At 35.5% G+C, this 13,127-nt stretch overlaps 1 protein-coding gene across 1 annotated transcript; it reads left to right on the forward strand.

Moving 5' to 3' along the window:
• The first annotated feature begins 703 nt into the window (after nt 1-703).
• LOC132174823 (alpha/beta-Hydrolases superfamily protein) lies at nt 704-4,552 on the forward strand. The gene is made up of 4 exons (XM_059586511.2): nt 704-959; nt 1,863-2,178; nt 3,244-3,403; nt 3,827-4,552. Exons 1-4 carry the CDS (start codon nt 780-782, stop codon nt 4,293-4,295), a joined length of 1,125 nt encoding a protein of 374 aa, XP_059442494.2. The 5' UTR covers nt 704-779; the 3' UTR covers nt 4,296-4,552.
• Nucleotides 4,553-13,127: the final 8,575 nt, after the last annotated feature.

Raw genomic sequence — 13,127 nt, forward strand, 5'->3', positions numbered from 1 at the left:
AGAAAATCGAATCCCGCCGAAACAATTACCTAAAGTGGCTTTATTATTTTTATAGGATTTGGTAAGGCCAAACGACGAGGGTTCTTGTTTTTTCAACAAAGAGGGGGATTTGGATTCTCTCATGGATCGGAGGTTCGGAGGGTATCCAATTCATAGTTAGAAGCTACAAATATGCCATGTGGAATTTCAATAAAAATAAAAAATTAATTAATTAAAACTTAAAAAATAAAAAATAAAAACTAAAAAAAAAAATTAGGGTAGAGATTTGGGATGGTTTGGCCACCCCAAAGGGCCATGAGGTGCAGGTCTGGGGTGGCTGATGGCCCTTCAAGGGGGGTGGCCAAAATGAATGAAAAAAGAAAAAAAAAAAAAATTTAGGGTTGAGATTTTGGATGGTCCAGTCGAACCACCCCCAAATCTCAACCCTATATATATATATATATATATATATATATATATATATTTGGCCCTTGGAAGTGGTCGGAACACTCCCAAGGGCCATGGGGTGACTTCGGTCCTATCGTGGTGGCTGGCCACCCCCTATGAGGTTGCTGGCCACTATCTTTTTTTTTATTTATTATTATTATTATTATTATTTTAGTTTTTATTTTTTATTTTTTTTAAGTTTTAATTAATATTTTATTATTTTTATTAAGAGGACACGTGGAATATTTGTTAAAAAAATCCTAGCCCAATGATATTCAGGTGAACTAGTGAACTGTAAAGACTCGAACCATTGGAGTCAATACTGGTTAGCCTTCTTCATTTCTGGGTCATCCATGGCGTTTTCTGCAGCATTCTTCACATCTTCATCACCTTCTCTCACTCTTCCCTGTAAGACCCGCAGACCCTTTTACTCTCAAACCGGTTATTGTCTTACACCCCTAACAGTTAGGGCCTCAACCACTCTGGATTACTCCAAGGTCTCTGTGGAAGATAAGACTCCAAACCCATCAAAGGTGAGCCTAAGCTATACCTTTTTCTCTTGGCTTGAATTGGGTTTTCGTTGTTTGTTTTAAGAATTCTGAAATCGGATTTCTTTTTTAAAATTTTCTTTCTAATTTTATAATTGTGAATATGTGATTGAAAGCTGTGGCTTTTATATTTGTAGCTTAAGGTAAATAGAGAAAAATAAAGAAAATTTTAATTCTTTTTTGTTGGGGTTTTGGGGGGATGATTTCTTAAAAGAAGGAAATGGAATACTTAGACTTTGCTTGATTAACAATCGGATGCGTCCATATGTAAAGGAAAAAGGAAGAAGAGGTAATGAGCTAAAATAATGATCAAAAGTTTAAACTTAGTTGTTACTTTTCTCACACTCTTATATGAGGTGTCAAATAGTTGTGTATCAATGGTGATTGAATTGAACTTTTATCATTTTAGAAGGATTTTGTTGGAAATGAGATTGTTGCACTTCAATTTCGTGGATATATAATGGTCTTCAGGGGCGTAAAATGGTGATAAAATTATGAATAAATTCCTTTTATGGGGCATTCCTAATTAGATCCGATATGTGCTAACCAAATAGGATCAAGATGTTAATATTCTATGAAACAAAAGATAACACCTTTAAAATTGTATTTCACATAAAATAGAATAGTTCTGATTTCATGTGGTTTTTGGATTTAGATCCTGAGGCTGTCCGTTAATGCAATGGGCAGCCTCATTGCTCGGGATACCGGTTCATTTCTATGTACTCCATTATATAACAATACTGAACCAAGTTTTTCTGGCCGCCGAGTTGTGTGACAATAATTTACAGAAAAACTAGGACTTTATTAGAAGTGTTGCTTTGTTTGCCATTACAAATGTAGGAGTCCTAACATTTCTGTTTGTTTCACATATTATACTTGCCGTTTCAGACTAGTAGTTGGCAATGGAAATTCAAGGACAATTATATTAACATCTACTATGAGGAACATGTGAAGGAGAGCCCCGATCCTCCTAAGAATATCCTTATGATGCCGACCATTTCTGATGTTAGCACTGTTGAAGAATGGAGATCAGTGGCCAGAGACATTGTTCAGCGAGTTGGTGAAGTCAATTGGCGAGCCACCATAGTTGATTGGCCTGGTCTGGGTTACTCTGATAGGCCAAAGATAGATTACAATGCCAATGTCCTGGAGGAATTCCTTGTTGACTTCATTAATGCTCGCAATGGCCCAATAAGTGACTCAGGTTTGTATTATGGCCGTTTTTGAAGATAATTATAATATGAATTTCTGAATTTTTTCCTAGAGTATTTCTCACTTTCTGAAGAGCTTGGCCATCTTTTTTCAATAGATTTTGAGTCCGTTGATACACCTTATAGCTGTAAAAGTTAAAAAGATCACAATTTAAAGTTGTTTATAGATTAAATTTTTCTATGAAAGAATTAGGTTTTAGCCAATCTTTTATATGTTTTGGGTGCCCAACCCACTTGGAATGCCATTAAAAGTTGGAGGATGCAGTGAGGAACCAGAATAAGAGGATGGTCCATGATCTCTAGCTAGAAATCAAGCTCCTATATATATATATATATATACATACAAGTATACTTCGAAATGGAAATGGCTCTGTATCTGTGGGAACAGTAAGCTTTGGCTAGTCTTAAAAGTCACGAAAGGATTCATTCCACATGCCCAAAAGGTAAATGGTTAGTAGTCACCATACCAAGAAATGTCATGATAGTGGAAGTGGTTTGGTTAGTTAGATGAACACTTCAAGACCATATCATTCTCTAAACATCCTTCATAGCTTGCACACGCCAAGTGTGGCCACTGCCAGCACTAAGAGATGGGATTTCCATGTGAAAATTGCGGAACTTTTTTATTACCATTGATTTTGCTATGATTATTACAAACTTATGCCAAACTGGCTGAATCCAAGGGAATGTAAAACCTGTTTTCATATGCATCTCTGGGGTTCCCATCAAGTTTATCCATAAATGGTTGATCCACAAAATCTCAATTTTGTTTATCTTCATTTGTCTGTCATATATCCTGTTAGCAAGTTCCTTGTGCTCTGGCTCCTGCATATGTATATTTTGTTAATCTTATGAGAATTTTCCTTTTGTAAATATGGTCATGCTTCCTCCTCCCCCACCTGCAGAAAAGGGTTATTTTGGGGAAGAATGTATTCCTTACATGTGGTTTCTTAGCTCTTCATCTCCAAGATTTTATTTTCTTTTTGAATGTTTCCAGCAAATTATTTATGTAATCATTTAAAATTTCTTTTGCCAATAACTTTCTATTTTCAAACTAGAGAACAATTTGGTGGTCATTGGAGGAGGGCATGCAGCAACAATTACAGTTCGTGCTGCAAAAAAGGGTTTGGTGAAACCTACGGCTATAGCTGCTGTTGCACCCACTTGGTCTGGCCCCCTTCCTATTGTGTTTGGTCGAGACTCCAGCATGGAAACAAGGTATGCTGAACCTGAATACCTCCAGTATGAGAAGAAGTGTTAGCTTGTTTAGAACTGCTATTTTACGCATGCTTTCTGACACTAGAAACACAAAGCAAAGTGAAAAACTACACGCTTTGTAGGAAATTCAATTTTTCTAAGTTGCTTGTATAACTGGTTGTTACAAACTGGGAAATAGCTAGATCTTCCTCTCAGTTACAGTTTGGATAGTAAACGATTTGTTGGACATCTCACTTGCTGATAGGAGTGCGATTAGTGTTCTGAATATTATCTAGCAAGCACTGTTGGTTCCTATCCGAACCACATGTCTGAACCAGATTTATTTTGTTAATCAAAACGTGGTTTACTTATTTTCTTATTTCCTTTTTTTTTTTTTTTTCTTTCTTTTCTTTTTATAACTTAAATTTCTTATTGATTTACCAGGTATGGGTTGCTTAGGGGAACCTTAAGGACCCCTGCTGTGGGATGGATGATGTATAACATGCTTGTCAGCAACGAAAAGGCAATTGAATCCCAGTACAAATCCCATGTCTATGCCAATTCTGACAATGTTACTCCAGGCATTGTAGAAAGCAGATATGCACTAACAAAACGGAAGGGTGCCCGTTATTTGCCTGCTGCTTTCTTAACTGGTCTACTTGACCCTGTCCAATCTCGGGAGGAGTTTCTTGAACTCTTTGCATGGTTGGAGGGAAAGATACCTGTGCTGGTTGTGTCAACCGAAGGATCTCCAAAGAGGTCAAAAGCAGAGATGGAAGCTCTAAGGGGAGCCAATGGGGTGAGCAAGTTTGTTGAGGTCCCAGGTGCTCTTCTTCCACAAGAAGAGTATCCCACCAAGGTTGCTGAGGAACTTTACCAGTTTTTGCGAGAGAGTTTTGAATCCAGGTTTTAAAACTTTCTTGTTTATGGATTTTTTGTTCCCTTATACTGTTGATTCCCCACCTGCCCCCCGCTTAGAAAATTATGTTCACTGAGATTTTGCGGTGCTGCAATTTATGCCCCCCCTGATGAAAAGCTTCTACAGGGATTATGCACATTCACAAATGTTGTTTTATACTTGATCTTTAAACTCTGCTTCTGTATGTGTTCTAATAGAACGTGGTGTACATTTTGAGATCTCTATAAACAAGAATGATTTATGTTGTTTTCTACGTTTGTCCCAAGTGCCTGCATTAACCTATCCTCAGCAGAATAGGCAAATGACCTATAAGAGCTAAATTTGACTTTTTTGATCTATTTTTTATACCCAGCAGAGCAGCTACTTTTACATTTTTATTTATTTATTTGTATAAGTAATGTATATTCAAACTAAGCACACAGAAGTATACAAGGGAACTCCTAAACCCATAGAAAAAGTAGAACATAAAGCTAAAAATTCAGAAAAAGTTAAAAACATGCAAAGTATGTCATGCCACTTTCCATACATACAGGGTTTGTAGCACCATCTTTTTCAACTCGAGCAAGCCATTTTCACAATCATCAAAACTTTACGTATTCCGTTCTTACCAAAGACACCACATCAAACACAAAGAAGCCATCATCCATATATACGCAACACCAAACGGTTGCCCCCAACTGTGCCCTCCAACTTTCCACCAACTCACTCATTGATGCAGATCAGATAAAGCTGGCATAAGGCTCCGTTCGAACGGCCCTATGTTATTTTCGCATTTTCTATGTTTTAAGTCAAGTCCAGTTCGAATGGCCGTTTGTCTCGTTTGAACGCGTAGCGCTGTTTAGGTTAAACCGCCTTAATTTATTTATTTTAGGGTTAGGGTTTTGGGAGTCTATATTTCGTATTTTATTAGGTTTTGGGTTTTGGGAGTCGATATTTCGTATTTTATTAGGTTTTGGGTTTTGGGGGTCTATAAATACATGCTTATAGCCTCCAGAAAAAGTCAGTTGTTGTTTATGAATCAGTTTTTATCAATGAGAATACTCAGAGTTGAGTTTATTTCTCTTTTTTCTTCAAACTTTAGATAGACTCTAACGTTTTGAGAAGAATTCTTAGATCTTTGAAAGACTCAAGATCTAGAATTATTTATTTGTTATTTTCTTCTTGTTATTCGCTGCAGCCCACTAAGTCATGCTGCATCAGTTGGTATCAAAGCTCAAGTTACTTTCCATGAATGGGGAGAGGTGACTGTTGTGCAAGTATGAACGAAGTGTACGTGTGCACGAAGGCAACACGTAAGGAGCAACCGGCGTTTCGTTTGCAGCACATGAGTGGTGGGCCGAACGGTTGTCGTCGCCAACCAAGACCGCGATTCGCAAAGGCGCAAGGCAAATCTATTGCTGAACGTTGGCAACATATGGAGGATCAATTCAAGGCTATGAGGGATCAAATTGAAGACCTCACTACTGGAATATCCAACATGGGTGGTCACAATGGAAATGGATCTAGAAACCCGTTTGCGGAGCGCCGAACGCACGGACGTCAGCACCTTGCGCAAGCTCATGCTAATTGGCGGGTGAGTAGATTCAAACTCGATATACCGGAATTGCAAGGTTGCTTGCAACCCAAAGAGTTCATGGTGACAGAAAATAATAGAAAATTTCCACAAAAAGAAGTACCTAGAAAGATGGCGGATGTGGTGCCTAGAGAAACGGCGGAGGTTAGGAGTCAATCGGTTGTGGTGGAGGAAGATGGATTTATTGAAGAAGGATTGTTTGGTAGATTTGGCCTCTCTACCAATCTATGACACCTATCCCGATGAAGATGTGAGTTTTATACACCAAGTGTTTGATGAAAGTCCTAAAAGAGAAGTCTTTGATTTGGAAGTTGATTTCCTTGGAGTAGATGCTATCTTGTCAAAAACTTTTAACCAAAGTTGTGATGAAATCTATGGGGTAGAGACAATTTTTCTATCAAAGAGTGAAGGGGTTTTTGTGAGTACTTTAGGAATTCTTACAACATGTGGGAAAGGCAAGGCACGACAAGAGCATGGCAAGCCTACAAGGCAAAGGGAGGCGCAATAGTATAATCGTGGTTGTGTGTTGATGAATAAGGCCATCACGTTTATTATGGGGTGTGGCCATGTTGTGATTTTGAGAAGAGGAGATTGGAATGAGTTGACTGGACATCCGAAGGACCGTGGGAAGAACTGGCCGAATTCGATGACGAATTCTCGCCAACCTGGGGAGAATGATGCATATCGGATGAAGCTGGCAAAAGGCTCCGTTCGAAGTCCTGTTTGAACGCCCATTCAAACGGCCCAATGTTATTTTCGCATTTTATATGTTTTAAGTCAAGTCCCGTTCGAACGGCCATTTGTCCTGTTCGAACGCCTAGCGTTGTTTAGGTTAAACCGACTTTAATTTATTTATTTTAGGATTAGGGTTTTGGGAGTCTATATTTCATGTTTTACTTGGTTTAGGGTTTTGGGGGTCTATAAATACATTCTTATAGCCTCCAGAAAAGTCAGTTTTATGAATCAGTTTTTATCAATGAGAATATTCAGAGTTGAGTTTATTCCTCTTTTTTCTTCAAACCTTAGATAGACTCTATTGTCTTGAGAATAATTCTTAGATCTTTGATAGACTCAAGATCTAGAATTATTTATCCGTTCTTTTCTTGGTGTTATTCGCTGCAGCCCACTAAGTCACGCTGCACCACTCATCTAGCGAGGTATAACCCACGCAACACCAATAAGTTGAAAAAGTGCACTCCAAGTCTATGTTGCAACCTCATAATGAATGAATAAATGTTTGATAGACTCACCACAATTCTTACACAAGTAGCACAATTTAAGCACAATAATATTCGTCTTTCATAAATTATCCAAGGTAAAAAAATTTCCTACAATCGCCATCCACACAAATAATGCCATTCTTAGTGGAATATTAACTTTTCAAATACTCTTCTAGGGAAAAGTTGATTGTACAAGAGTAGACAAAACTTGATAGTATGACTTTACTTTAAAAGATTTCTTGTTCGATGAAACCCAGCACATTGTATCCTCGCCTCCATACCTAATTTTGTTGGAGTACTACAAAAAGAATTGATAGACCATGTCCTTTCTCAATCATGCATAGGTCGAATATACAAAACCTTTTAATGAATATTTGAAACCTACACATCTTTACCACATGCAACAGTGGACAACTCTAGAAAAAGGGCCTTCAAAGGTAGTTCCCCACACTACACATCATGCCAAAAAAGACACTTTTGAACCATCTCCTACCTCATTATGCACATGATGCACAAAACCATCCCACCCTCTCCTTATACATTTCAACACTCCTACTCCATAAGGTCCTCACGTTGGAGCACCAACCACCCCTTATGCTATCATATTTAATGTCCACTAAGTTCCTCCACAAAGCATCCATTTCTGTAGAAGACCACTTACCCAACAAGGCACAATTAAACTAAAGCATATTTCTGGCCCCCAACCCCGTTCTTCGGAGTACATACCTTCGAATAATTCACAATACGAAACTTAAATTTATCACCAATATCTCCCCAAAGAAAGTCTCTTTAAAGTTTTTTTCTATTCAATTGGCCACTCCCACTGGAATAGAGAAGTAGAGACAAATAGTATGTAAGTTAGAGAGAGTACTTTTGATCAACGTTAACCTGCTACCCTTTGATAATTACGACCTTTGCCAACCCACTAATCTACTCTCCATCTTCTCAATAATGCTACTTCAAATAGTGGAAGCTTTATACTAAGCACCTAACGGAAGACCCAAATACCTTATAGTGTAAAAAGTAAATAAGCTCTTATGCTTATTCACTATTCACGGTTTTTTTTTTTTTTTTTTTATTGTTATTTTTCCTCTCTCCCTTTTTCTTTCACTCTCTCTCCCACACAAAAAAAAAATATTTAAAGAAAATAAAGAGTAGAATACAGAATCTGTTTGAGTATGTATAGAAAAATGAGTAATTAAAGTTAAAATTTAAACTTTTTCAATAGCTATTTTAGCTACTCTTGCTGAAAATACTCTAAATGGCTAGTCAGATTCCATTGCTTTAGTTGCATGCCAGCGGGAATTGTATGAAGCCTTTCCTAGGAACGTATTAAGTCACAAATGCCAATGGGCCACTTGGTCACAAAATGCTCAGAGTACCAAGGTGGTAAAGTTGGTTACTTTTACCCTTTTTACTACAATCTCCTTACAAACTGATGTCAGTCCATATAGTTATTCTATGTTAGTTACAATCAAATTTAATTGTTTAATAGTTGACGCGATAAGTGTCGCGTGACTTACAAACAACGTGGTAGTTTACGCGGTGCTTATCATGTAAGTCACGAGTTAATTTAATTGTTTAGTAGTTAACGTAATAAATACTACGTAGACTACTACGTTAGTTTTTAAGAAACTTATAATAAAAATTGTAATATGTTAACATCACGAATTAAACAATGAATTCTGGTAAAGAGTCCCCTCTCCATCTTTCTCTCTTTGGGTGTTTAGCTTGAAAAAAAGGGTACAAAATTCCAAGTAGATAGGTAAAACTTTTTTTTAATAGCACAAAATGTCATATTACCAACCTTTGTCATGAATATGACATTGGGAATATGTTAATTATTACTAGACTAATTAACACATAGATTAATTAAGAATATACTTAGGATCCGTTTGAATATACATAGCTTAATTGCAATTTGAAAATGTAAAAATTTTTACTTATCTCAACTGCAATTTTTTAAAAATGTACTTCCAAATATATATATATATATATCGTACAGACAGACAATATCCCCAGAAGAGAATGAAACAAAATTTTTCGATGTATTGGTCGTGTCTAGCTCATTGCACCCAAATACAACGATGCAAACGACTGCTTATCTGGTTTTCCACCATCTTAGAAAATAATCACACAAAAAAAAGTGTAAATTATTTCGAGAACGTCTTGGAACGAACAGCTACAAAGATAATTGAGAAAAATGCATCTTTTTTTATTAGAAAATAATTATTTTATCATATGTCAAATTTAAAATATGTAGCACTAGTTATTGAGGCTGCTGGATCTCGATTCTTTCTTAGTTTTTTTTTTTTTTCTTAGTTAAAATAAAAAGATTATATATATATATATATATATATATATATATATATATATAATCAAAATGCTATAGGTTGGATGAGATTTGGATATTGCACCAAATGCGGTGATCTTAACAACAAATAAATAAATAAAAGTATTTTGAGCTCTGTCAAGTGACCGAACCACTGAAAATATATTGGCTTTTTATTAGTTTGTGGATGGTTCGACCACCCTTTCTAACCAAAGTTATCGAGCTTTTTTTATATTCGTTGTGTCGTTGTGGAGTGTCTCCCAAAAATATTTATTAGAGATTTAGACCAATAACTAAAATATAATGTGACATTGAAGGATGATTAATTGTTGATAATGTGAACGTAGATTGGTTTTCTTAGCAAGTATACAAGTCAAGCTCGATTCCCTCGTGGTAGTACATATTTTTCTATCTAATTTGACCCACATCTCTACATCTTTTGAAGCCTTTGTGCAAAAGTCACCGTCTTGCTTTCATATTGCCCTGCATGTATCTTTCTATACAGTACAGGCAGGGCGGCTCCATATATTTTAAGGTTTATGGCGTGGGGTCTTTTTCTTAAATTTTAAGGACTTTAACAATTAGTTGTTGTAAAATAATGAAATTGGAGAAGAAGAGAAGAATTCAAATTTGAATAAGACTTGAATAGAAAAATAGAGAAGAGAATGAAAACTTATATTCTAACACTTATAAATAGGAGTTTGTAATTGAATAAAATATTTAATGACATTGCATATTCTTAACATTTAATTTCTATCATAAATTCATCTAAATGTATGTACCATGTGTTGGTATTTTTTATTTTTTATTTTTTGTAAGAGATATAAGCACGACCAGAGCAACAACAAGAAACAAAACTAACAAAGGGTGGATCTTTCTCACTACAAATGAAAAAAGAAGGGGAATGAAGTGAGTGAGTGGGAATGTAGGCGGAGTGAGCGCTAGCCGCTGCCCAATAAGCCACATGGTAGGCTCAGAAGTCTCAACTTCTGTGAACTTTTCTTGCTTTCTAAGAGGAAGATGAGGGAATCATAGCAATGGAGTCGGCGATAATATTCTCAACTTTCCAATCTTGAACCAGGGACGGTTTTTGGAGTGCCATGATGACTATAAAAGAGTCACCTTTCAAAATAAAATCTGAGATGTGTGGTAATTGGATATGGGTGATAAGGGGCAACAATGCTTGAATCCAGTTATCCATAATAGGAGGTACTACTGCTTCTTCTTTTTAATCACAATATTGTTGGGATTAATACAACTTTGAATTATTTTTTAATATATATGAGAAATGCTAGGCGTTCTCATGATATTATCTTGGTGTTTTCCTGATTCTAGGTATATATTATTTTCTAAAAAAATGGTGAGAGAAATAAGGACCACTTTTTAAAAAATAAAAATAAATAAATAAAATAATAATAATAATAATAATAATAATAATAATAATATTCACCTAGGACGTGTAGAACACATAGCATTCCTATATATATATAAAAAACAAGTTGAAAATTCAAACCGAAAAGTGAATAAAAGACAGAAGTACCGTACTATTTTGACAAACATGACTAGTATTTATTGGTGTGTAGTGAATTTTTGGTTTGAAAGTGATTGATATAATATAAAGTAAACAAGAATTTTGAATTTTTTGTATGCAAAAATAAAAAAGTTTTATTTTATAGTAAATTTTTTATTTGAATAGCAAAAAAAAGTGATTGATATAATATAAAAAATAAAATGTTGAGGAGTTGAATTTTTTTTTTTTTTTTTTTTTTGTTGAGAAAAGTTGATTTTTTTTAAAAAAAATTGAACTTTTGTCGGTCATTTTCCAAACAGACCTTTAGTATAAATACTAAACTATAAAATCTCTAGTGGATAGGACCGATAGGTACCGGTACGACGGAAGTAGGAATATAGGGAGGAGGTGGGTGCACGAGGGCATACATTTTCAATTAATTTGAAATAAGGGTTCATACATAACTATATTTACATAAAAATATATCAATAATACAATATGCTAATAATTAGAAGCACCGATTCTTTGTAAAATAAAAAAATTAGAAGGCACCGTGCAAAGTGAACAGAAAGACAGAGGTTTGACTTATCGCTGGAGATTAAAAAAATACCTTAAAACCCATCATTTCATGGGGTCAACAGCTAAGCAGCCCTTTAGGATCAAAACACATTGAATTATGTGTCGGGAGTAGGGAGCCACACGATGGCCACGGGTCAAAATTTCACATGGCCTAGCTGTCACATCCTAAAATCTCACTTGATCTCAATTGTGACACGAGGAAGGGTTAAGTGGTAACTCCCCATTGAAATTCCTCTAGGATCTTCTTCCATCATGATCGTGACACATTGCATCAACCAAAGACAATTGGGTTGCATGGTGGGCTCTATTTTCCACCTACCATGCCGGATCATAGTTAAGTACCCTTTGTTATGTCCATTTGAAAAATAAAACAAAAGACAAAAAACACTTTTCACCGAAAACACATTTTAAAAAGCGTTATCAAACACCGTTTATTTTTGGCACTACTCTCGTAAGATTGACAGTAACATATTCACACAAGAAGAAGAGGAAGAAGATAATTTGAATTAGTGACATCTGCTTCATAAAACGTAATCACTAATCGATTGAGTTACCCATTGAAAATGTAAAAGTATAATATTATGTGAATTACTACATCTGTTTTGTAATGCGCTAATAACGCACAACGAATTTTTAAAGCTCGATCTTTTATTTGGTCGTTAGCTAGCGCAACATATTTTAGCGTTTCATTAGTTACGTGCAACAGCTTTTAATGTGTAGACATTTTGTCAACGAATTTATAGTCCGTTCCCATTAACCGCTCGAGCATGAAACTAGAAATTTCACATAAATACATACTTATTAGGTTAGCCGGAAGATGTTCATCACATCAATTGATAAGAGGCTTCATATGAACAGCATTTTTGGTTTGGTGCTAACCATACACGTGTCCTTCATTGCCCAAGTATGGATCACATGAGAGAGGATGGGCCCAGATGCCATGTGGACACAAGATAGCTGCAAAATTGAAAGGGTTAATTAATTAGAAGATCAAGTACCATTCAATATTTTATGCATAGAGGTGGCAGTGACACCTGAGCGCCACTTGGACGGTTGTTTAGGTGCACACGCGGCATGGCAAGTCAAAAACTCTTCAATCTTGTCCATCAATCTGTACGTGATGAATCTGACGGTTCGAATTGATATATTACATAACACAGATTCGAATTCCCTCCAATCGGAGAAAAATTGGAGATTTCTTAATTGTTAATTGTGACAATTCATTTTAAATTTAATGGTCTATAAAATCATTTAAATCTCGATAAAACAAAAGTCAGCATTTAATACCTCAATTATACAAAAGCAACTGATATTTTATAGACCATTGAATTTAAAATAAAAGGTCGAAATTAACAATTAGAAAATCTCTAATTTTTTTTTTTCAATTAGAGGGGATCTCAATCCACTTGAATAGGGCACGTTCTAATCTAAATAAGAATGGATGTGACCTAAGTATATATGTATCTATTGATGAGTGACAAGATAGTTTCTAGTTCAAGAGGTTACACTTACCAGCTTTGCTGACTTTGTTGTATTTGATAATAATTTGTATATTTATTGTTTGCTTTACACTAGATGCAAAAGATGTGAAGAATCACATATATAATGATAT

Source organism: Corylus avellana, chromosome 3, assembly GCF_965113065.1.
Source record: "Corylus avellana chromosome 3, dhCorAvel1.hap1.2, whole genome shotgun sequence".
NCBI classification, from domain to species: Eukaryota; Viridiplantae; Streptophyta; class Magnoliopsida; order Fagales; family Betulaceae; genus Corylus; species Corylus avellana.

Bases quoted from the DNA above. Each gene is read 5' to 3' on its own strand.
- LOC132174823 (XM_059586511.2), top strand. From the start codon at position 780: ATGGCGTTTTCTGCAGCATTCTTCACATCTTCATCACCTTCTCTCACT. The intron at 960-1,862 runs GTGAGCCTAAGC...TTGCCGTTTCAG, and splicing joins AGACTCCAAACCCATCAAAG to ACTAGTAGTTGGCAATGGAA. The intron at 2,179-3,243 runs GTTTGTATTATG...TTTTCAAACTAG, and splicing joins TGGCCCAATAAGTGACTCAG to AGAACAATTTGGTGGTCATT.